The sequence below is a fragment of the Schistocerca serialis genome, chromosome 6, assembly GCF_023864345.2.
Source record: "Schistocerca serialis cubense isolate TAMUIC-IGC-003099 chromosome 6, iqSchSeri2.2, whole genome shotgun sequence".
In the NCBI taxonomy this organism is placed as follows: domain Eukaryota; kingdom Metazoa; phylum Arthropoda; class Insecta; order Orthoptera; family Acrididae; genus Schistocerca; species Schistocerca serialis.
In genome coordinates, this window is record NC_064643.1 from 747,881,249 (window position 1) to 747,908,029 (window position 26,781).

At 38.9% G+C, this 26,781-nt stretch overlaps 1 protein-coding gene across 2 annotated transcripts; it reads left to right on the plus strand.

Annotated features, from left to right (window-relative positions):
* Positions 1-26,781, plus strand: LOC126485109 (adenosine kinase-like). 2 transcript variants are annotated; one of them, XM_050108738.1, is made up of 3 exons: positions 4-310; positions 2,672-2,836; positions 24,825-26,781. In XM_050108738.1, exons 1-3 carry the CDS (start codon positions 132-134, stop codon positions 25,594-25,596), a joined length of 1,116 nt encoding a protein of 371 aa, XP_049964695.1. In that variant the 5' UTR covers positions 4-131; the 3' UTR covers positions 25,597-26,781. The 2 variants fall into 2 exon arrangements, with proteins under 2 accessions (XP_049964696.1, XP_049964695.1); XM_050108739.1 differs by lacking the exon at positions 2,672-2,836 and having other exon boundaries at positions 1-310.

Below are 26,781 nucleotides of genomic sequence, written 5' to 3' on the forward strand. Positions count from 1 at the left end.
GTTTGTCAATTGTTTGGGAGTATCTCAGATAAAATTATGGAGTCAGGAGTCGTCTGCTAGTGGAAAATGTTTAGGTAAAACATCGAAAATTTTGTCATGTATGTGCATCAGTAATCAGTGAACGTAAGACAATGTATGCGCAAGGAAGCAAATCAGTTGATCCATTTGTTGCTGCGTTTGGAAATCCGTTGTTGGATTTGTGTGTAATTATTAATGACAGTGAAATTTTGAATAAATACGGTCTGCAGTTCGACGGACAGGCGGAAATTACCGAAGAAGAATTAGGCATAGTAGATGATATTCGAGTAAGGTAAGCCAAACAATTTTTTTTTTCGTGAATGTAAAACTGTTATTATGAGACAATGACTTTCAGTTCGTTTGGCAGAATGATCAATAATGACTAAGAGTAAACACTCTCTAGATCTAATATTAACCCTGCTGAGCTGTCCGGGTCTAGATGACCCAAAATGGTTATAAATTTCGTTTCGTGTTATTTAAATATCTGAAGAACTATGAAACTTGGCGACCTTTGTCTGAAAATGCAAGGGCAGTATGTGGTTAAGAAAGTTTTAAAATATTTTAAGTCATATGGTCAGTGTAAGCCGACATTAATATGATTATTCTAAAGTCAAATACTTTCTGGTTGTCTCATGTTTTATAGTAGTAATGACTTTCCTTGTTCATACTTAACGCTCAACATTCAAGAAGTCAACATCAGCGCTGCGTTTACAACAATGGACTTGTCAACTGTTGGAATTAACCATTGTTTCTGCTCAGTTTGTGTTATCTATCGTTTTGTGATCAGTCTGAATTGTTGACATCATGTTGATTATATCATTGACTGACGCAGGGTTGGGAGAACACGGCCGCCCGTCTCATTCGATCGTCATCGGGAGTACTCCAAGTATGCAAGCAGCAGAATAAGTGATTTAAGTTCATTTGAAATATTATTTTCTACAGCACTTCAGAATGAAATACAAGGGATGTCAAATATTGAGGGGTAACGAGTTTACGGTAAACAATAGACAAACATTGATGGGTCTCTTTTTCATGCATACGTATGACTCATTCCTTGCGGCTGTATATCGCTCACATGGGGAATCTACAATAAGTTTGTGGGATAAGGATACTCGGTGGAACATATTTCGAGCAACCATGTCCCTAGAAACATTCTGTAATATATCTCACTCCTTGAGGTTTGATAGAAAATCCACAAGAGAGGAAAGACGACGTACTAATAAACTCGCAGTATCTGGGAGAAGAGGTTATAAGTCCTTCGTAAACTGTATAATCCAGAGGAAAATGTGGTAGTTGACGCTCAGGTGGTAGAATTTAAAGGCCGCTGTCCATTCAAGGAGTACATCCCAAGCAAACCGGCAAAATATGGAATCAAGATATACATTCTGAGTGACAGCAAGTCTTCACATGTACAGAAAAGGAGAGTGGAGCGGCATCAGAAGAAAGTCATGGAATGAGAGTAGTTTCTGATGTTGCCTCCGACTTGTGGGGTCAGAATGTGACAACTTTTTTACATCATATAATTTGAGAAAGCTGCTTCTGGAAAAGAAACTGACAATGCTAGGAGCCAGAGGTTACACAAAATATGACCAACCAGGAGGTTCATAGTTTCTCATTTTACGTCACAAATGATACTACGGTGGTCAATTACATTCCCAAGAGAAATATGAATGTTGTGCTAATGAGCACGCCCCACCCTGGTTGGGAATAAGTGACAGGGCTGATAAGAAGCCAAAATTGATTTTAGATTATAATCCAACCAAAAGGGCTGTAGAGGCACTCGATCAGCGAACAGGTACATATACATGCAAACGAAAAACCAATAGGTGGCCCATGATAGTTTTCTACAGTATTCTTGACGTTGCTGCTTGTAATGAATGTCTTACGGACTTCGATTGACCCTTACTGGATTGCAAGAAAATTGACTAGAAGGAGAAATTTTTGGAGGAACTTGGAAAGTAACTGGTTGCAGAGCACATTGCATCAAGGAAGCATTTTCCAAGAACAGAAAATTGTTCGAGAATGGTGAGAAGCATCCAAGACCCTGAAGGATTGGTAGGTGTGGGTAATCAGTAACAACAAGAAACTCCACTAAACGTGCTCGCTGTTAGTTCTGTCCTTCAAGCAATGACAATAAAACTAACATGTTGTGTGGAAAGTGTAATAAACACGTATGAAAAACGTACGTCACGTACTTGTGTCCAAGCTGCAATGAATGAGAAGGAAAGAAAATGACATGGACTGATAGTTGTTGAGAATGACTTTTTGGTGGAATATACGGTGCATCAATATTAAAATAATAAATTTTCGTTAGTGAAGCTCTGTGTATTGTTCTTATTACTGTTATCGCTGTAATCATTAACAACATACTGTAATTTAACAACAATGTCGACCGTTTACTACTGTACGAAAAATATGTTTGAGTAGAAGTTTTTTTTCTCCAGGATTTCATTATGTCTGCTCATATTGACCTGACTTTACATTTGTGTAGTGCAAGTGAACAGAACAATAAAGTTAATGTTTGTATTGTTCATTATATGTGGGTACATCGAACATTTCATTGCAATGCTTTCGTGTAGTTGGATAGCCTTTAAGGCCGTACAGTATGTACTCTAATTAAATGTTTGCTTGTTGAAATTTACAAATTTTACAGATATTCGCCGCAGTACAGTGCGGGTGGAGCAGCGCAAAACTCATTACGGGTATTTCAGTGGCTCGTTAGAGAGCCATTTAAGTCGGTCTACTTCGGTGGTATCGGGACCGATGACCGAGGTGCGCTTCTTGAACGCCTAGTAAAAGATGCTGGCGTCAGTACCAGGTATTTAAAGTGGCGAGCAAATTTTTTGGAAAAATACCAATGTTGCTGTTCAACTGAGAGGCTGGCGTATTTCTTTTACGTTTATATTATGTAACCACTTACTCCACCTTTCTATTAGTAGTTTCATACTGTCACAGATATTTCATAGGCGTATTCGAAAAACACGACGATCTCCTCAAATCAGCTTCATACGGCGAATAATGGAGATAATGCAGTCACATGTACTGTGAAATTAGTGCTCATGTGACGTGTGACACAAGATTTGTTCTGCACCACCGAAAGTAACTACAACGAGTATAAATTTTTCAGCATGAAAATAATTGGGTCGACAGGAGCGTCCGATCCAACGCGTCGGCTTTGACCCGTGACGTAAGGGTGTTGTGTGTGACGTCATGACGGCGCGGAGTTTGGTTTGAGTGTGGCTGTCTCCAGTTCCGTTTTATCTTATTTTATTTACTTTTCTGATCTGTTCGTTCTATCTCGTGAGATTTCTTTTTTTAATTTAAAAACACTTATTACTTATTTTAATTATCTGTTTCCTCGAATTTCTGTTTTAGTTTATTATATTTATCTTTCTGATCTGTTCGTTCTATCCCGTGAGATTTTTTTTTTTTTTTTTAAGACAAAAAACACTAATCAGCTACTGAAGCATCTTTATCTTCTATGGGTTAAAGGGGTTACGACCCCTGGGGAGGTGGGTGGGTATTCATGCATGGCTGTCTTCACTTACACGTTGTAGCTACGCAAGGCGTCTAAATTTGTTTATATTTAGTTTGCCAGCCACCCAAAACACCCCATTTCCCGCGCTTGTCCCGTTAATGTCATTAGGCTTCTTGTGGAAAGTGTGTGTGTGTGTGTGTGTGTGTGTGTGTGTGTGTGTGTGTTTTTGTTTCCGCCATATTTGTGACGTCATGGGTCAAAGCAGATGGGTGGGATCGGACGCTTCCGTATTTCCAAATAATTTTATATACCCTCATAAAAATCTACATCAATGCTCACTGTGAAGCGTGTGGCAGAGGGTACATACTACTGGACTGATTATTAGAGCTTTTTTTTCGTTCCATTCATGTAAGTAGTGTGGAAAAATAATTTTTAAATGCTCCTGTATGTGCTGTAATTAATCTAATCTTATCTTCATGATCGCTATGGAAGGGGTTATAGTATATTCCTAGAGTCATCATTTAAAGCCAGTTCTTTAAACTTCGTTAAGCAGGCTTTATTGGGATAGTCTTCGTCTATCTTCAAGAGTCTGCCAGTTCAGTTCACTCGACATGATAGTGACACTCTCCCATGGGTCAGACAAACCATTTCCGTGCTGCCCTTCTCTGAGAATGCTCCGTATCCCCTAACAGTCCTATTTGGTATGAGACCCACACACTTGAGCGATATTCTAGGATGGATCACACAAGTAATTTGCAAGCAATCTCCTTTGCAGGCTGATTGCATTTCCCTAGTATTCTACCTAAAACTGAAGTCTGCTACCTGCTTTAGTCAAAACTGATCCTGTGTCATCATTCCACTTCGTGTCCCTACTAAGTGTTACATCCAAGTATTTGTATGAGTTTACAGATCCCAACTGTGACTCACAACTATTATATTCATATCATTCTTATTTGTGGTTGTTTTGTGGTTTGCACAATTTTACAGTTTTGAACATTTGTACAGCTTCATTCGCACTATGTTTCATTGTAGATAACTGCATTATTAGCAAAGTGTCTCGGGTTAGTATTAATATTGTCTGCAGGATCATTAATATACAACATGAACAGCAAGGGACCCAACACTCTCCAATGGGGTACACCCAAACTTACTTCTACATCTGTCGATGACTCTCCATCCATGATAATATGGTGCGTCCTTCCTACCAAGAAATCCTCAATCCAGTCATATATTTTGTCTGATACCCCATATGAGTGTACATTTAGTAATAAGTGTATGTGTGGCAGTGAGTCAGATGCTTTTCAAAAGGTCAGAAATACTGCATCTGCCTGACTTCCATGATACATGGTTTCACATAGGGCCTAATTGTTTTTTCTAAATCAGTGCTGGTTGGCATGGAGGAGGTCATTCAGTTTAGATACTTCATTATGATTGAGCTCGGAGTATGTTCTAAGATTCTACAACAAATGGATATCAAATATATGGGATGGTAGTTTTGTGGATGACTTCTGCTACCCTTCTTGTCTGCTACCCTTCTTGTAGACAGGTGTCAACTGTGTTTTCTTCCAACTACCAGGTACAGTTTTTTGTTAAATTGTAGTTAACAAAGGGGCTAACTCAGCTAGGAATTGGGTATAGAATCTGATAGGGATTTCATCAGGCCCTGGGACCTTGTTTGGTTTTAACTATTTCAGCTGTTCCTCAATGTCACTGACACTAATATTAATTTCAGTCATCTTGTTGATGGTATGAGAATTAAGTTTGGACAATACACCCTGGTTTTTCTTTACAGAACATTTAAAAACAGAGTTGAGCATATCTGCTTTTACTTTGCTGCTCTCAGTTTTAGTTCTAGTCTCGTCCATGAGTGAATGGATGCTAGCTGTGGTGCCACTAACACCCTTTGCATAAGACCACAATTCCTCTGGGTTTTGTGAAAGATGATTTTATAGCATTCTGCTATAGTAGTTACTGAAGGTGTCTTGCATTGCTCTCTTGACTGCCAAACACATTTCATTCAGCATCTCTCTATCTATAGCCCTATGTTTTGTTTTGTACCTATTATGCCGTAGTCTCTGTTTCGCCAGAAGTTTCTTAACAATGACTTAACACTATGGACGATCTCTCCCATTATGAACTGTCCGACTGCATACATGTCTATCCAGTGCATGGTCAACTATTCTTTTAAACTTGAGCCATAGTTCCTCTGTATTTCTTGACCAAACTTGCCTAAAACTGGCCATTTTCTTACCATCATTTCGAACATTTTATTGTATAACAGAATGATTTTAATAATAAATATACGCATATTGCAGTATCCCCCCCACCCCCCACCCCCCCATGAACCATGGACCTTGCTGTTGGTGGGGAGGCTTGCGTGCCTCAGCGATACAGATAGCCGTACCGTAGGTGCAACCACAACGGAGGGGTATCTGTTGAGAGGCCAGACAAACGTGTGGTTCCTGAAGAGGGGCAGCAGCCTTTTCAGTAGTTGCAAGGGCAACAGTCTGGATGATTGACTGATCTGGCCTTGTAACAATAACCAAAACGGCCTTGCTGTGCTGGTACTGTGAACGGCTGAAAGCAAGGGGAAACTACGGCCGTAATTTTTCCTGAGGGCATGCAGCTTTACTGTATGATTAAATGATGATGGCGTCCTCTTGGGTAAAATATTCCGGAGGTAAAATAGTCCCCCATTCGGATCTCCGGGCGGGGACTACTCAAGAGGATGTCGTTATCAGGAGAAAGAAAACTGGCGTTCTACGGATCGGAGCGTGGAATGTCAGATCCCTTAATCGGGCAGGTAGGTTAGAAAATTTAAAAAGGGAAATGGATAGGTTGAAGTTAGATATAGTGGGAATTAGTGAAGTTCAGTGGCAGGAGGAACAAGACTTCTGGTCAGGTGACTACAGGGTTATAAACACAAAATCAAATAGGGGTAATGCAGGAGTAGGTTTAATAATGAATAGGAAAATAGGAATGCGGGTAAGCTACTACAAACAGCATAGTGAACGCATTATTGTGGCCAAGATAGATACGAAGCCCACACCTACTACAGTAGTACAAGTTTATATGCCAACTGTCTCTGCAGATGACGAAGAAATTGAAGAAATGTATGATGAAATAAAAGAAATTATTCAGATAGTGAAGGGAGACGAAAATTTAATAGTCATGAGTGACTGGAATTCGAGTGTAGGAAAAGGGAGAGAAGCAAACATAGTAGGTGAATATGGATTGGGGCTAAGAAATGAAAGAGGAAGCCGCCTGGTAGAATTTTGCACAGAGCACAACACAATCCTAACTAACACTTGGTTTAAGAATCATGAAAGAAGGTTGTATACATGGAAGAACCCTGGAGATACTAAAAGGTATCAGATAGATTATATAATGGTAAGACAGAGATTTAGGAACCAGTTTTTAAATTGTAAGACATTTCCAGGGGCAGATGTGGACTCTGACCACAATCTATTGGTTATGACCTGTAGATTAAAACTGAAGAAACTGCAAAAAGGTGGGAATTTAAGGAGATGGGACCTGGATAAACTGAAAGAACCAGAGGTTGTACAGAGTTTCAGGGAGAGCATAAGGGAACAATTGACAGGAATGGGGGAAAGATATACAGTAGAAGAAGAATGGGTAGCTTTGAGGGATGAAGTAGCGAAGGCAGCAGAGGATCAAGTAGGTAAAAAGACGAGGGCTAGTAGAAATCCTTGGGTAACAGAAGAAATATTGAATTTAATTGATGAAAGGAGAAAATATAAAAATGCAGTAAATGAAGCAGGCAAAAAGGAATACAAACGTCTCAAAAATGAGATCGACAAGAAGTGCAAAATGGCTAAGCAGGGATGGCTAGAGGACAAATGTAAGGATGTAGAGGCCTATCTCACTAGGGGTAAGATAGATACTGCCTACAGGAAAATTAAAGAGACCTTTGGAGATAAGAGAACGACTTGTATGAATATTAAGAGCTCAGATGGAAACCCAGTTCTAAGCAAAGAAGGGAAAGCAGAAAGGTGGAAGGAGTATATAGAGGGTCTATACAAGGGCGATGTACTTGAGGACAATATTATGGAAATGGAAGAGGATGTAGATGAAGATGAAATGGGAGATACGATACTGTGTGAAGAGTTTGACAGAGCACTGAAAGACTTGAGCCGAAACAAGGCCCTGGGAGTAGACAACATTCCATTAGAACTACTGACGGCCTTGGGAGAGCCAGTCCTGACAAAACTCTACCATCTGGTGGGCAAGATGTATGAGACAGGTGAAATACCCTCAGACTTCAAGAAGAATATAATAATTCCAATCCCAAAGAAAGCAGGTGTTGACAGATGTGAAAATTACCGAACTATCAGTTTAATAAGTCACAGCTGCAAAATACTAACAAGAATTCTTTACAGACGAATGGAAAAATTAGTAGAAGCCAAACTCTGGGAAGATCAGTTTGGATTCCATAGAAACACTGGAACACGTGAGGCAATACTGACCTTACGACTTATCTTAGAAGAAAGATTAAGGAAAGGCAAACCTACGTTTCTAGCATTTGTAGACTTAGAGAAAGCTTTTGACAATGTTGACTGGTGAGTACTGTCTTTCAAATTCTAAAGGTGGCAGGGGTAAAATACAGGGAGCGAAAGGCGATTTACAATTTGTACAGAAACCAGATGGCAGTTATAAGAGTCGAGGGCATGAAAGGGAAGCAGTGGTTGGGAAGGGAGTAAGACAGGCTTGTAGCCTCTCCCCGATGTTGTTCAATCTGTATATTGATCAAGCAGTAAAGGAAACAAAAGAAAATTCGGAGTAGGTATTAAAATTCATGGAGAAGAAATAAAAACTTTGAGGTTCGCCGATGACATTGTAATTCTGTCAGAGACAGCAAAGGACTTGGAAGAGCAGTTGAATGGAATGGACAGTGTCTTGAAGGGAGGATATAAGATGAACATCAACAAAAGCAAAACAAGGATAATGGAATGTAGTCGAATTAAGTCGGGTGATGCTGAGGGAATTAGATGAGGAAATGAGACACTTAAAGTAGTAAAGGAGTTTTGCTATTTGGGGAGCAAAATAACTGATGATGGTCGAAGTAGAGAGGATATAAAATGTAGACTGGCAATGGTAAGGAAAGCGTTTCTGAAGAAGAGAAATTTGTTAACATCCAGTATTGATTTAAGTGTCAGGAAGTCATTTCTGAAAGTATTCGTATGGAGTGTAGCCATGTATGGAAGTGAAACATGGACGATAAATAGTTTGGACAAGAAGAGAATAGAAGCTTTCGAAATGTGGTGCTACAGAAGAATGCTGAAGATTAGATGGGTAGATCACATAACTAATGAGGAGGTATTGAATAGGATTGGGGAGAAGAGAAGTTTGTGACACAACTTGACCAGAAGAAGGGATCGGTTGGTAGGACATGTTCTGAGGCATCAAGGGATCACCAATTTAGTATTGGAGGGCAGCGTGGAGGGTAAAAATCTTAGAGGGAGACCAAGAGATGAATACACTAAGCAGATTCAGAAGGATGTAGGCTGCAGTAGGTACTGGGAGATGAAAAAGCTTGCACAGGATAGAGTAGCATGGAGAGCTGCATCAAACCAGTCTCAGGACTGTAGACCACAACAGCAACAATTGCAGTATCTGTTTGTATAGTTCCCCATGTATTTGTTACAGGTGCCTGGCCACCTATATTAGCAGACTGGTGTTTATGATGGCAAATATAAACAACTGGTACATTGTTTATAATCCTTTTTTTTTTCTCAGAAACTGCATTACATCATATACACAGAAAGAAGGAACTACAAAGCAAAGGTAGTCCACACATCATAAGACAGCAGTGACAAGGATGAAATACGGATTACCAACATAATAACAACATCATTTAATCTGGCAACAGTTTTAACATTTCAATAAGATACTTTTGTTGCCCCATAAAAACTAAAATAAACCCCGTCCGAACAGGCCATGAAGGCCCAATGGTACCGCCCGGCTGCCATGTCACCGCCCCTGGTGTAAAACCTGTCCCATGAAAAGAAGTGCTGTTGACCTCCACCTGTCCAATGGCCAGCTTCACACGTCCGTCCACATCAAACCCACCAACAAGCAACAGTACCTCCATTACGACAGCTGCCACCCATTCCACATCAAACGGTCCCTTCCCTACAGCCTAGGTCTTCGTGGCAAACGAATCTGCTCCAGTCCGGAATCCCTGAAGCATTACACCAACAACCTGACAACAGCTTTCGCATCCCGCAACTACCCTCCCAACCTGGTACAGAAGCAAATAACCAGAGCCACTTCCTCATCCTCTCAAACCCAGAACCTCCCACAGAAGAACCACAAAAGTGCCCCACTTGTGACTGGATACTTTCCGGGACTGGATCAGATTCTGAATGTGGCTCTCCAGCAGGGATACGACTTCCTCAAATCCTGCCCTGAAATGAGATCCATCCTTCATGAAATCCTCCCCACTTCACCAAGAGTGTCTTTCCGCCGTCCACCTAACCTTCGTAACCTGTTAGTTCATCCCTATGAAATCCCCAAACCACCTTTCCTACCCTCTGGCTCCTACCCTTGTAACCGCCCCCGGTGTAAAACCTGTCCCATGCACCCTCCCACCACCACCTACTCCAGTCCTGTAACCCGGAAGGTGTACATGATCAAAGGCAGAGCCACGTGTGGAAGGACCCACGTGATCTACCAACTGACCTGCCTACACTGTGATGCATTCTATGTGGGAATGACCAGCAACAAACTGTCCATTCGCATGAATGGACACAGGCAGACAGTGTTTGTTGGTAATGAGGATCACCCTGTGGCTAAACATGCCTTAGTGCACGGCCAGCACATCTTGGCGCAGTGTTACACCGTCCGGGTTATCTGGATACTTCCCACTAACACCAACCTATCCGAACTCTGGAGATGGGAACTTGCTCTTCAATATAACCTCTCTTCCCGTTATCCACCAGGCCTCAATCTCCGCTAATTTCAAGTTGCCGCCACTCATACCCTCACCTGTCATTCAACAACATCTTTGCCTCTGCACTTCTGCCTCGACTGACATCTCTGCCCAAACTCTTTGTCTTTAAATATGTCTGCTTGTGTCTGTATATGTGTGGATGGATATGTGTGTGTGTGTGCAAGTGTATACCTGTCCTTTTTTCCCCCTAAGGTAAGTCTTTCCGCTCCCGGGATTGGAATGACTCCTTACCCTCTCCCTTAAAACCCACATCCTTTCGTCTTTCCCTCTCCTTCCCTCTTTCCTGATGAGGCAACAGTTTGTTGCGAAAGCTTGAATTTTGTGTGTATGTTTGTGTTCGTTTGTGTGTCTGTTGACCTGCCAGCACTTTCATTTGGTAAGTCACATCATCTTTGTTTTTTGACTAGCTGTTTGGTTTGAACTGTGGGAATTCATTTATTCCTCACTTGTATTTCTAGCAATTATCATGCAGGGTGTCCCATATAAAACCAGCACACTTCACACTCGAGTTCAAGTAACAATGAAGTAGATGACGGGTACCAGGTCACAAGTTTTTTCCAGCCCAGTGCATGTCTTAGCCAAGTTATAGAGGATGTAGGATTATTGTGCAAGGGTTTTACAAAGCAAGATCATGTTGTGGGAAACAGTATTGATATTGAACAGGGCTACAATATTGAGTGTGACCTGTTAAAAATAACATTTGCAACAAACCATAAAAATGCTGGCTTGGTTCCTGCTTTTATGTGGTATTAATGCCCCAATTGAAAAGCTCTGTCAGGAGGGTCAATATGGAGCTAGATCAGCTGCTATGTCAGGCATAGGTTTGGTTCCTGTTAAGGGTATTGGTAGGTGGGACTTCACAAGACATGGCCTGCATCTCAGTAGGAAAGGGAAGGATAGTTTGGCTGAGATGATAGCAAAATCCTTAATGGAGGGGCACTGAAACTTGTGGGAGTACCTCTCTTTTAGGCTAAGATCAGTGTCGAATGATTCAACATTGAATGAAATTAAGCTTAATGAGAAGCTCAGGCAAACAGGTAATAGAGATGTTAAAATATCACAAGCTTCTCATAAATATACAGTGAAAAATAATGTTAGTATGTCACTAGATTGTGATAAAAGCACAGTGAAGAATAATGTTAGTATATTGCATCAGAATATTAGGGGATTAAAAAGCAAAGTAGATGAGCTTCTTGTTTGTTTAGAAGATTTAGAAACAGGGTGGAATAAATCTACTATGCCTGTCTTAACACCATGTAGTCACAGATATGGAAAAGGTAAATGTAAGTGGATATAAGCTGTCAGCATATGTAAGTAGAGACACAATGGAGAGAGGAGGAGATGCCAAAACTTGTTTAGGGCAACATATAGAAGCAATTGGCAGGAATGGGGGAAATAAATACAGTAGAAGAAGAATGGGTAGCTTTGAGGGATGAAGTAGTGAAGGCAGCAAAGGATCAAGTAGGTAAAAAGACGAGGGCTACTAGAAATCCTTGGGTAACAGAAGAAATATTGAATTTAATTGATGAAAGGAGAAAATATAAAAATGCAGTAAGTGAAACAGGCAAAAAGGAATACAAACGTCTCAAAAATGAGATCGACAGGAAGTGCAAAATGGCTAAGCAGGGATGGCTAGAGGACAAATGTAAGGATGTAGAGGCCTATCTCACTAGGGGTAAGATAGATACCGCCTACAGGAAAATTAAAGAGACCTTTGGAGATAAGAGAATGACTTGTATGAATATCAAGAGCTCAGATGGAAACCCAGTTCTAAGCAAAGAAGGGAAAGCAGAAAGGTGGAAGGAGTATATAGAGGGTCTATACAAGGGCGATGTACTTGAGGACAATATTATGGAAATGGAAGAGGATGTAGATGAAGATGAAATGGGAGATATGATACTGCGTGAAGAGTTTGACAGAGCACTGAAAGACCTGAGTCGAAACAAGGCCCCTGGAGTAGACAATATTCCATTGGAACTACTGACGGCCGTGGGAGAGCCAGTCCTGACAAAACTCTACCATCTGGTGAGCAAAATGTATGAAACAGGCGAAATACCCTCAGACTTCAAGAAGAATATAATAATTCCAATCCCAAAGAAAGCAGGTGTTGACAGATGTGAAAATTACCGAACTATCAGCTTAATAAGTCACAGCTGCAAAATACTAACACGAATTCTTTACAGACGAATGGAAAAACTAGTAGAAGCCAACCTCGGGGAAGATCAGTTTGGATTCCGTAGAAACACTGGAACACGTGAGGCAATACTGACCTTACGACTTATCTTAGAAGAAAGATTAAGGAAAGGCAAACTTACGTTTCTAGCATTTGTAGACTTAGAGAAAGCTTTTGACAATGTTGACTGGAATACTCTCTTTCAAATTCTAAAGGTGGCAGGGGTAAAATACAGGGAGCGAAAGGCTATTTACAATTTGTACAGAAACCAGATGGCAGTTATAAGAGTCGAGGGACATGAAAGGGAAGCAGTGGTTGGGAAGGGAGTAAGACAGGGTTGTAGCCTCTCCCCGATGTTGTTCAATCTGTATATTGAGCAAGCAGTAAAGGAAGCAAAAGAAAAATTCGGAGTAGGTATTAAAATTCATGGAGAAGAAATAAAAACTTTGCGGTTCGCCGATGACATTGTAATTCTGTCAGAGACAGCAAAGGACTTGGAAGAGCATTTGAATGGAATGGACAGTGTCTTGAAAGGAGGATATAAGATGAACATCAACAAAAGCAAAACAAGGATAATGGAATGTAGTCTAATTAAGTCGGGTGATGCTGAGGGAATTAGATTAGGAAATGAGGCACTTTAAGTAGTAAAGGAATTTTGCTATTTGGGGAGCAAAATAACTGATGATGGTCAAAGTAGAGAGGATATAAAATGTAGGCTGGCAATGGCAAGGAAAGCGTTTCTGAAGAAGAGAAATTTGTTAACATCCAGTATTGATTTAAGTGTCAGGAAGTCATTTCTGAAAGTATTCGTATGGAGTGTAGCCATGTATGGAAGTGAAACATGAACGATAAATAGTTTGGACAAGAAGAGAATAGAAGCTTTCGAAATGTGGTGCTACAGAAGAATGCTGAAGATTAGATGGGTAGATCACATAACTAATGAGGAAGTATTGAATAGGATTGGGGAGAAGAGAAGTTTGTGGCACAACTTGACCAGAAGAAGGGATCGGTTGGTAGGACATGTTCTGAGGCATCAAGGGATCACCAGTTTAGTATTGGAGGGCAGCGTGGAGGGTAAAAATCGTAGATGGAGACCAAGAGATGAATACACTAAGCAGATTCAGAAGGATGTAGGTTGCAGTAGGTACTGGGAGATGAAAAAGCTTGCACAGGATAGAGTAGCATGGAGAGCTGCATCAAACCAGTCTCAGGACTGAAGACCACAACAACAACAACATAGAAGCATGTGCATGTGAGCATAAAGTAAATAATGGTACTTTTGTTCAAATGGCTCTGAGCACTATGGGACTTAACATCTGTGGTCATCAGTCCCCGGTACTTTTGTAATTGTAGCCATGTATAGCTCCCCATTGGGAGATTTTCAGCTATTATTGAAAAACTTGGATTTTTTGCTGTGCTATCTGTCAGACAGAGGGAAGAAAATTATTGTTTGTGGGGATTTAAGTGTAGGTTTGCTGAAAGAGTCCAGTAGATAGCTTGACCTTGAAGTATTACTTGGTTCTTTCAATTTGACATCAGTTACTGATTTTTCTGCTTGGGTGGTACAGTAAAGCAGCACATTGATAGATGATGTTTTTATGGAAAAAGATAAATTTAATCAAATGAAAACTTCTCCTGTTAGGCTGGTATTACACTAACTTATTTCTTTGTCAAAGTTGATATATCAAATATTTATGTCAAAGAAATTTGATGGTGTAATAGGGAACTTTCAAATCTCACCTGTCGTCAAATAAATATTATTAAATCAGGGTAGACTTACCGTGTTGGATGAGAAGGAAAGACACATCCCGCACGGTAAGTCTCCCCTGACCCGCGGTTTGGGATGTCTTTCCCAAAATCTACCCCATTTCCTAGACCTCTTCAGTCCTTTTCCTTCACCCTTCTTCCTTCCCCCTCGACCCTTCTGCCTGAAGAAGGAGCCACTGGCAACAAAAGCTTGCCAACTATAACGGTCTTTTATGTGTACACTTATGAAATTTGTTATTAATAACCCATTCCAATTCAAAAACAGTAGCGGAGTGCATAGCCGCAATTCTAGAAGAAAGGATGATCTCCACTATTCTGTGTTAAATCTGACTTTGGCACCGAAAGGGATGTATTATGCTGCCACAAAAATCTTTGGTCATTTGCCATATTCAACAGATGAATTTTTACATATGAAGTAGTAACTGTAAAAAAAAAAGTTAATTACATTGTATAAAGAAAACTTACGTTAAACTGACATGTTCCACATCATTACGAAATGTCGTAATTGTGATATATGAAACAAGTATGAATGTAATGTAATGAAACTAAAAATGAGTAGATAATTGTAATGTTACAGAACATTTAGTTACCTTCTTACAAGAGGTGCTGGAACTGCTGGCCAAGGTCATCCAGACATCGCTGACTTCATATGATGATGTTACCAGCAACACACTGTGATTCTGCAGGCATTATGTCATTAATTTCTCTGTTAATGTTCCATTTAAGGTCATCTGTTGTGTGAGGACTGGCAGCGTACACATCACTTTTAAGTGTACCACTTAAATATTGCACAATGTTAAGTTTGGGGCTATAGGCCTCTCTTCTCTAAGTGGAGAGGTTCTTTGTGCAGACTACATTGGTTGTCCTGCAACCAGTATCTGCAGTTCTTGGACTTTACACAGCCGGAAAAATGAGTCCAAGTAACCATTGGCAATTGATGTTTACAGCGAGATAAATAATGAATGCTCCTAAACCCCACCTCCCCCCAACCCCCACCCCCTTTATCCACAAATTTCAACTCTTGCACCACACTCACGAGATAGGCTTTCAGTTTCATATTATTTAATACACACGAACCTGCTGCGATAACCTGCTTATCGATTTGCAGGGACTTCTCGTAATGTCCATGCGAATCCTGCCTGTAGTTTCAGGGATCCTCACAGTCAGTCACCTATTCCTCTGCACATTCTGAACAGAACCTACAACCCTCCATATCTTGTATAGATCTTGAATAGTGCTAGTCTTGGGAAGCTACCTACCAGGATACTTCGCTTGAAACATTCCTTTACATTCCTTGATGGAGCCTGTTTTTATGAAACACTCCACAGTATCAATTTGCTGTTCTATGCTAACTGCCCCATTTCTGTAACAGTTCACCACCACGAGCTTCTCACAACAACTGATGCGGTATAGGACTGCTATACTGGAGACTAAAAAAATTATGTGCAGCATCAGTTACAAGATAATATGTGGGCAGCCCCCTATGAAATCTTGACAGAAAAGGTCCTCTGGTTCTGGCTACCCTGAGACGAAGATGACAGATGCTGTCACAAGGTTGGAGGGGTAGAGCAGAATTTTTGCTGCAGAAACTCCTTCCCAATGATGATGGTAACACTTGTGTAGAGATACACACTGGACTGGAACAAGAATATGTAACTGAAATGGTAGTTGGTCCATGTGCATACGAGGAGGTGGCTACAGAAATTGCGAGACTCAAGAAAGGGAAGGTCAAGGGCATCCATGCTGAAGTTCTTCAGCAGATTGCACCACTAATAACAACTGTTCTAATTAAGACCTTAAATGAGGCATTACAGCCTCGCATAATTCCCATAGCATGGAAAATGGCTAGTGCAGTAATAATAACGAAGTCCGTAGACAAAGATCCAAAGGACCCAAAATCCTATAGTCCTATCTGGCTTTCGAATAGTCTAGCCAAAGTGCAAGAACAACTACTGTGTGATAGACTCCAGTCTCGTAGAGAGTTTGTTGGATTGAATCCCCATCAATATTGATTCTGCAAGCACAATTCAGTCGACAATGCAATCAATCACGCCCTTGGCACAGGCAACCAAATGGAACAAAAATGTGTGGTTGCAATTATGATTGACTTTGCAGGCATATACAATAATCTGTGGTGGCCTGAGATGTTTGCACATCTCAGAGAACTTTGGGATAAAAGGATGCCCACAGTGATCAATCTGTGGCCCCACCTCTTGGGACCTATCAATCGAGCCCTTGTTAAATTTAGTTGAGAACCATGAGTGTGCTGATGACATTGTGGCCTATGCCAGTGACATGTTATAGTCATTATGTCAGCAAATTCAAGAGCACAAATAGGAATGAGAGCAAGTAGCATATTGCGTGACATGACCAGCTGGTGTACGAAACACAAAGTGACAATTTCTCTACACAAAATGTTGAAATGTGAAATGTATTTTATTCATCTCATAATGCCAAGGTTACAATTTGCTTATTTAAAATTTACAATAATACTTTGTGGAGAATTTACTTACTTGAAGTTTGTCAAACTTACAGTTTTTCATCTGCTATAACTATCATACATTTTCATTCCATTTTAGGGATCCAGCTCAAAGTATCACTTCGTCCTTCATGAAATCTTCCACAGAGTAGTAGCATCATTCAATTAGAATATCATATAATTTGCTTTTTAAAATATTTACCTTCATATTCATTGTCACACCCTTTTATTGTGTTGTGAATTTTTATGGCTATATACTGAAGAGTCTGACCACGCATTTTTAAGTGATGAGAGGTGAGCATAAAGTTTTCTTTACATCTTGTGTCATATGAGTGTTTAGAATGATTTTTTAAAAATAGATCAGCTCTGCTGCGTAGGAAAAGAACTGCCTCAAAGACATATAAAAAGGGGACAGTTGATTTTTTAGCTCTTTAAATAATGGTTGACATGATGCCCTTGGCTGTGCAGAGTACATTTTACGAATGATTCCTTTTTGCAACTTCAAAATTCGGGTAACGTTTCCCAAAAAATTATGCCATATTGAATAATAGATTCAAAGTAGCTATAATATGCTATTTTCCTTGTGGCCATATCAGTGGCATAGGCTAAAATTTCCATTGCAAATGCAAGGCTGTTTAATTTAATTGCTAGATATTCTGTCTGAGAATTCCAACTCAAAGTTCTGTCTAAGTTTCTTCCCAGGAACCTGACTGAGTCAAGTTCTTGCATTTTTTGATTGTTGTGAGTGATACAGGTTTATTCAATTTTTGTGCGTTTTTGAAATGTTTAGCCTTAAACCATTTAGACTGAACCATATATCCAGATTACGTAATGTGTTCATGACACTCTGTGGTATGCTGTCAGAATTTTCATTTTCAATTAGGGCAGAAGTATCAATTGCAAACAAAGTTAAATGAGTATTTATATTGAAAGCAAGTCATTTACATAGAACAGGAATAAAATGGGTCCAAGGATTGAGCCTTGAGGAACACCTTGTGTGACAGTTTTCCACACTGAGAAGTAATCTGCTCCATTTGATGTTATTACTACCCTTTGTTTCCTCTCCAAGAGATATGATTCAAAACAATGCCCCTTATTCCGTACCTGTTGAGTTTTAAAAACATCAGGGCATGGTTTACAGAGTCAAATGCTTTTGTAAGATCACAGATTATTCCTGCGACCTTATCTTTCCTATCTAGTGATGAAGTAATTTTTTCAATAAACTCATTTATCGCATCTACTGTGTTTCTGCTGTGTTGGAAGCCAAACTGGTTGTGTGAAATGATATCATTCTGTGTGATGAAGCTTTGTATCTGTAAAACAGCAATTTTTTCAAATATTTTTGGTATGACAGGGAGTATAGAGATGGGGCGGTAGTTTCCCATATCATCTTTTGAACCATTTTTAAACAATGCTTTTACTTTTGCATGTTTCAAGAAATCAAGGAACTAACCTTCTTCAAAGGATTTGTTTATTATGAGAGAGAGAGAGAGGATGAGCTATTATGTTGTAATCTTTTTTAATTATTTTGGTGGATATCCTATCCCAGCCAGCAAAGTTTTTGTCTTTTAAGGAGAATATGACATTTTCAACAATTTTGCTGAGATGGTGTTGAATTTTTTAAGGCATTCACTGGTATTGCCTTTTAACCCAAAACTACTGACTTTCTGATCATAATTTGCTATGTCTAAATCAAATTTTGCTACATTTATGAAGTACTCATTCAAGCACTCAGATATTTGAGCTGGATTTATAACCAATTTTTCTGTAAGTTTGACTTTTGAAATGTCTTATTTGTGATTTTGGACACATAATTCAGACTTAACTACATACCATATTGTCCTTGTTTTATTTTCCTGCCCTAGAATGAATTTGTTATTTGCCATTTGTTTTGAAGCTTTCACAACTATTTTAAAAATAGTTTTATAGTTTCTAATATATTTTACAAAATCAGGATCTTTGTTGTACTTCAGCTGATTGTGTAGCTTCCTTTTCCTCTCACTGGATATTTTTGTTCCTGATGTGATCCATCTTATCTTATTTGGTGCTTTGTTGCAATATGATCTTGGTGGGAAAGCTTCATTAAATACTTCAAGAAAACTATTTAAGACTGTACTAAAGTTTTCATTTGTTGATTCACTGTCCCCGAAACACCACTTAACTTTACTTGGTTTCTCGTAGAATATTTCAGTGTTTGTTTTATTGAGACTTCTTTTGATATAAGTTTTTCTTATATTATGTTGATTAGTTTTTGGCAGTGAGACAAACAAGGCTGAGTGATCAGAAAGCCCTAAGTCGAGACAGAATTTATGTACATTATCAAAGTATTAATTTGTTACAGTGTTGTCTGTGCATGTTGCTGAGTGAATATTTTCTCTGGTGAACTCCAAAAATTTAGTTTTAAACCAGACTTTTTAATTGAATCAAGAAATTTTGTCGATTCTTTATTGTCATTTGCAGTGTTTATATTAAAATCTGCTTCTATTACAGTTTTTTTCTTCTTTTGTTTCTTTAGTTTATGTAGCAAGTACTGGAATTTAGAGAGGAAAGGTGTGACTAAAGTCCTTTCAGGAATTCTGTAAATTGAAATGACTAACATATTAAGGTCCTTAAGCTCTACGCAACAACTTTCGAATATGCAGTCTTCACGTAAACGATTAAAATCTGTTTTCACTTCATAGCTTCTAGAAGAGTCAAGCAGTATGCAGCAACCTCTGTGAGGCTTTTTCTCTCTGCAATAGATGCTTGCAACATTGAAATTTTTAATTTTATTTAAAATACTAATTGTATTAGAGCTAAGCCTGTGCTCATTTAAACAAATAATTTTTATGTTTTTACATTCTGAGAGAAGAATTTGTAACTCATCGAGTTTGTAGCTTAGGCTGCTGGAAGATTTAGAATTTAAGCCATTTATATTCCAGTGCATCAAATAAGAATTTTTGTTTATTTTAATGGTATTAAGCATACATTTTCGTAGACACTCTTTAGCAGTTTTCTTTTCAGCTAACAGGCATTTTTCTCTCACATACCCTCCAGTAAATATTAGTTTCTGTTAGTTTTAATGATTTTACAAACATCCATAAACATTTTGCTGAAGGTCATTGATCCTAGTCTGTTTAGATGCAGTCCATCCTTGGCTAGACATTCCTTGCCCAAAAAGTTTTTTGAGTTTATAAATATAGCATCTAGCCTGTCACAACACTCATTTATTCTTCAATTGATTCAATGAATATAACTGTCACTTGCCGACCTCTTGTTTATGATTCCACTGACCACTATCCTGGAAGCGGGGTAAATTATTCTGGCTAATAGGATTATATTTTTTGATTCGTTAATAATTTCCTCTTTGCTGTATCCTCAGAGGGAATTTGTCCCAACATGGATGAAAACGGCTTTGTAATTTTTGTTCGCTTCTTTTTTGATGTTTTCTCTTGAATTTGTAATGCTTTTAAAATAGTTACTGAGCTGATGGGACCTAATTCCTGGACGGACTTCAACTTCGCAGGTTGGCACTACGATATTTTTCAACATGGAGTCGTCAGTTCTGAGAAATTCATTTTCAGGGCACATGGCGTTCTTCCTTGTTTGCATCGATCATTTTTTGGGACATGGTTGAGTCGCAGTTTTCGTCATGAATAAGATCCGCATGTTCATTTCTAGGTGTCAGTACTTCTGATTGTCGTTTTATTGCTTCCAAGGATGCATCATTACCGTTGTTTGAAACACAGCTTGTATCACTCCGCATCCACAGATTTTCATCGTTTCTGGCAATGTAGTCCCCGCAGTCACAGTCTTTTTGGCACATAAGTTCATTGCTTTCATTTTGTAACGTTAATCAGTCATCCTTGAGGGATTCAATATCTTTCTGCAGCAATTGAATAACAGTTTCTTTTGCAGTCACTTCACTTTGGAGGTCAACCTTTTCTTCACTTAAATAGGTCCGTAAACAATCCTGGCAGCACCACAAGAAATTTTAGGTTTACTTTTGCACACTTTTCATGTAGCCAGAAGTGACACTTTACACACAGAATTCCTTTTACAACACTTTTTTGCATTCCTTGCACACTGCGCTGCTAAATTTTTGCTTTTTTGAAAGAGCTGCACTATTACACTGACCTATTGGTGCCATCTTTCTTCTTGTGTAGTACTAAAGGGAAGCCTTAGTAAGGACCCTTCCATCAAAACACTGGACTCGCATTCGGGAGGACGACGGTTCAATCCCATCTCCGGCCATCCTGATTTAGGTTTTCTGTGATTTCCCTAAATTGCTTCAGGCAAATGCCGGGATGGTTCCTTTGAAAGGGCACGGCCGATTTCCTTCCCAATCCTTCCCTAACCCGAGCTTGCGCTCCGTCTCTAATGACCTCGTTGTCGATGGGACGTTAAACACTAACCACCACCACCACCTTCCATCAAATTAAGAGTAAATAATATGTCTAGGAAAAGGGTCACAAGGAATCTGGGTGGCATGATCAGTGAAAAGTTATCTTTCAAAGAACATACACAGATCACTTCTGACAAGACAGAAAAACCATTAAAGAAACTGACAAGAATCAGTACAATAGACTTCCAGTGACCGTTAAGATATATGAGAGTGTATTGCTGTGCAATTTTTGAGTCCATCATATGCTTCACGGCCAGTATGTGGGTGCACAAACTGAGCCTTCCAATAAACAAAGCAACTAAGCCACTGTTCAGCACAGGCAGAGAAGGGTGTTGTTACGATTGTCGGGTGTCTTTGGAACCACGTCTGTGGTTGCCCTCTATGTGGTCCTTGGTCTCTTTTCAATTGATGTCACTATCAGGTACCGTGGTGTAGCATGTTGGTTAAAGAGGGGTAACAGAGATAGAGTAAGGACTATAATAGTGGGAGACATAAACAGTAAACTACACTTAGAAGCTTGGCATTAAGGGCTGTAATAGGGGGAGACATAAACAGTAAACTACGTCTAAAAGCTTGGCATATTGATACCTGGCAGAGAGAGACTGGGACATGAGTGACAAGGGCCGTAGGGTCTATGACTTTTTCACGGATATTAGAGAGAGACTTAAAATGAAATATAGAGACTAGAGTCGAGGAATGACATTTTCTGACCAGTCATGGGCCCTACTCTACGTATTTACACTACGTGAATCTGAGGGAGAGTGATGTATGTTCACGTGGGGATATTGGGACCTCGGAACATACAATACTGCTTTTCATGCTGTGTACACAGGCAGAACATCTGGACCTGAGACACGATAACATTTACAAGTCTTTTAGAGACTGGATTGAACTAGGTAACACAGCAGACAAAATCTGTAGACAGTACAAGAAGAATATGTCAGAGACCTAGCAGGCATAGACACAGAGAACATGGATATTCAATCCATAACAGTAGCACTGAAGATGCAGATGATAACACCATTGATAACGGCACATGTTCGGATATGGATAGTATAACAGTCTCATGCATAATATATGGTACAATGTAGGAGGAATGAGACAATGTGATGAATTTACATGTGACAACTAGTAATCAAATTAAGTAGAAATATGAAAATCAGTGAATTTAAATGTGAAAATTGTGATAAAATAAAGAGACAGTTACAACATAAAACTATAAACTGTAAATGTAACAATAATATATACAATAAGTGAAATGATGATGATGTGATAACATGTAAAATAGTTGTTAGTTGTCGAAATAGGATAGAAAATTGCTGCTAAGAGGGCCACAGCGTGATAGCGTCGTTCCGAGTCCTATCCCTCAGACTAGCACATATAGAATTCAAATTAAGTAATGTCAAGAAGTGTAATTTCAGTATAATGGCATTCTATGTCAAGCACCTCGCTCTATTTATACGAAAACCTAGAAACTTACATGTTAACAAAATGCTTACATTACATTTAGATATAGGCCAAAAAGGCTAAGGCTCAAGAAGTCCTCTCAGGTTTCCCTCTTTTGGCGCAGTTGGTGATAGGATCCATTTTTATTTTAACATTTTTATGTGTTAACAGTTGTAATTAATTTTTCACTTTTTCTTTTCTGGGGTTTTGTATTATGTTTATTTTCTAAGTATTGAAATGTTGCAAACAAATATTGTCAAGTCACTACAAACTAGTCCACCTCCACATAGCAGCACACAGGTATCGGCACCTCTGTCACCCAAAGTAAGTACATCTGAGAGCGCATATGACTCTGTGGGGGGGGGGGGTTTATGTGGTGGCTAAGAGACCACCTGTAGGGAAAACAAAGGCAGCGAATCTAATAACAAGCAGCAGCTGAAAAAGAAAATCTGTTTCCTGCTTGACACCGAAATGTCATTGTAAGTATCTGGATGTAATGTTACAAAGCAATGTGAAATGTGAATGAGCATGTGATGATTGTGGTAAGAAAGACAAATGGGTGATTTCAGTTTACTGGGAGAATTTTGGGAAAGTGTGGTTCATCTATAAAGGAGTCCGTATAGGACACTAGTGCAACCTATTTTTGAGTATTGTTCAAGTGTTTGGGATCCACACCAGATCAGAGCAAAGGAAAGACCTTGAAGCAATTCAGAGGTGGGCTGCTAGATTTGTTACTGCTGGGTTAGAACAATGTGCAAGTATTGCAGAGATGCTTCAGGAATCCCTATAGGCAAGGCGGCATTGTTTTCGAGGAACACTTTTGAAAAAATTTAGAGAACCAGCATTTGAAGTGGAGTGCAGAAAAATTCTGCTGCCACCAACATACATTTCATATAAGGACCATGAAGATAAGACACAAGAAATTGGGTTACATATGGAGACATATAGGCAGTCAGTTTTCCCTCACTGTATTTGCAAATGGAACAGGAAAGGAAATGACTAGTAGTGGTGCAATGTACACTCCACCAAGCACCTTGTGGTGGCCTGTGGAGTACATACTTAGATGTAGAAGATTTTCATTTTCCGTCCATAAATTGAGGGTCCACAGATATAGAAAAGGTTTATTTTTATATAGAGCTAAATTTGTTTTAAAGCAATTATCTTGAGCAGTTGGTTAGATAACCAATCTGTGAAGTAAACATATTGAATGTGATGACTAGAAATCAGTCTGAATATTTTGACTGAGTGAATATAGTGATAGGAATTGGCAACTACAGGACAATTACACAATCGTTGATGACTTATTTCTGCATGTTTGATAGGGAGGTATCTGTACCTGAACAACCATCAGCAAGCATTTCAAATATTGGGTATCTGTGCCATAACTTCAGAAGTATTGTTTGCCATTTGCTAGATACATTTGTCCTGTGGAATGTTCAGTACTGAAGACCATTCGTGGCTCAAGAGGCATGTCAGAGATTTACTATAAAGCAGACAGAACTGCATAGCAGATACAAAAACACTAAACCTTAGGTGACAAAAGCACTTATTGTGTCACAAAGTGATTTCTTATCTGTGAAGTTATCAGAAAGTCTAAGGAAGTTATCATTTGTTGAAATGCCTATGATGGCATGAAAACAAAGATGACAAAATGAAGCTTGAAATACTAACTATGTCTCTGGGTTCCTTCGTTATATTGTTGCACTGATGTAAAAAAAGATTATTAGCTCCTTGTGTAGCTACTAATTCACCATAATAAAAAAAATTATTAGCTCCTTATGTGACTACTACTTCACTGTAAGTTATGGTTGTTGTGTGCCCTGAGCTATTTATTTGATCAAAAACCATGACACTTTTAATTTAATTTTTCAATGTGGAAGTAACTTTTTGATATATCATAGACATGTTAACGGTCACTAAACAAAAGCTTGTTTTATAGGCCATTCATAATTTTGTAGAATTACTGGATTTGTGCAAAAAATTTGAACTGACATAGCCATTGGTACTTGTATTTAAGGATGGCAGTTGCTTGTGTTTGTCAGTGCCTTCGTTTCTGAGAATGCTTACCCTAATTTTTCTTACATCTATTTATTTATTTATTTACAGATATTCGTACAATCCTGGTTATCCCACTGGAACTTGCATTGCTCTCATCAATGGTGAGCACAGATCACTGGTGGCTCATATTGGGGCAGCAACCAAATACGACGGTTCATTACTGGATAGCAAGGATGTAACTAAATTACTAGAGCGTATAAAAGTGTTGTACATCGAAGGCTTCTTCTTGACTCACAGTTTTCCGGTGTGTGTTAGACTCATTGAGATATGCAAAGTAAACAAGATACCTTTAATCTTCAATTTAAGTGCTCCATATGTTTGTGAAAGTCATACACATGAGGTAACTGAGCTTGTTAAGGGTGCTAACATCATATTTGGAAATAGTGCAGAGTTTTATTCCCTTGCCAAGCAGTTGAATATTAAAAACAGTAGCTTAAAAGATATTGTTGTGAAACTTAGAGAAAATTTTAATAATTCTCTTGATGAGAGTAAACTGCAGCATTGTGATGTATCACAGATCTTGAAGGAAGGGAAATTGATTATTGCTACTCAGGGCAAAAATTCTGTTATTTGTGTTTATGGGAAAACAAATACAGTTTTAGAAGTAAAAGTTGTAGAAATGGATCTCTCACAAGTGAAAGACACCACAGGTGCTGGAGATTCTTTTGTGGCTGGTGTTCTTGCAGGTATCTTCCACAACTGCAGTCTGGAAACCTGCATTCATTTGGGATGTTGGGCTGCTCAGGAAATTATTAAGCAGATTGGCTGTACAGTCCCTCCTTATCCTCCAGACGGTGCAAGAAAGTTCTTAGAGGGGTAATGTTTTGAAATTGTGATCTGAGTAGGATACTTGATTATTTTGGGATCTAGATTTAAATAAAATATTACAAAAAATAAATGCAATTTGTTATAGTTTCTTTCACTAAAAGACTGCAGAACCCTTTTCTACATGTGAAACTCAAAGCATCATATAGTTTGTGTGTACCTGAGTAAAGCTGTTAGTCACATTTCAATATTTTATTTTATTTGTAACCACAGAGAAAGTTTCCAAAGAAGGTTGAGAGATATATTTACAGAACTGGTGTGTGGAGAATACTTGAAGTACCATACATGAACATGTATGTGTTGATTTAATTACCCTTTTAACAAAAATATAATATAGTAAAGTACAAACCATGCCACTATTTGAGCCACTGTCTACATATAAGTATTTCTGTTTGATACTTTGGTTGAGAAGTTGTCTCACTGTACTCATAACTCCCAAGTGCAATATTGTCATCATATAATGCTGAAGAATGGACAACAGTGAAATTAACCATCGAACAGATGCACCTTTGTATAAAGTGTGCCGGCCACAAATAACATTGTCTTGTACCATTTCATTATTGCTTCAGCTAACTGAGTGCTAAGTTGTGTTGTCATATGTCCAAGTGAGCAGCAGTAATATTAAATCAGCTGCATGCTTGGTGAGAAAAAATGTATAATCCATTAAAGAAAATGTCGCAGATTCTGACCTAGTGGCACAATCCTACAACGAGGCAGTTGTATATGAAGCAATTAGCAGTCTAATAAGTGATTGGCTGTGATCTGATGCAACTGCACTGTTTAATGCTTCAAGTGTGTCATTACTGTGGGGTAAGAATTGTATGCAGTATCAGAGTGATATAATGGAAGTTTATTTTATTATTTTTTAATTAAACTGTGGTTTTGTTCATTTATGCTTACCTTGGTAACATGAAGACAGCTGTTCATTAAATGTATACAAAGTGTGCTGTGTGCCTGCTTGAGGGTTAATTGCACCAGAGATATGTGAACAGTTTTTATGGATGACATTCATATTGGTAAGAACTGTCAGTCAGCCATATCATTATCACAATACTGAATTTTCGTGTGCCATATTCATTTGGCTGTTGATTAAGTGAATTACGTTCTGGAGTAATGTTGTGGCTCTGTTGTTGCATTTCGTAGAATGTTACTTAGAATAAAAATTTGATTTCCTTCCTTA

Bases quoted from the DNA above. Each gene is read 5' to 3' on its own strand.
- LOC126485109 (XM_050108738.1), top strand. From the start codon at position 132: ATGTATGCGCAAGGAAGCAAATCAGTTGATCCATTTGTTGCTGCGTTT. The intron at 311-2,671 runs GTAAGCCAAACA...CAAATTTTACAG, and splicing joins GTAGATGATATTCGAGTAAG to ATATTCGCCGCAGTACAGTG. The intron at 2,837-24,824 runs GTATTTAAAGTG...ATTTATTTACAG, and splicing joins GATGCTGGCGTCAGTACCAG to ATATTCGTACAATCCTGGTT.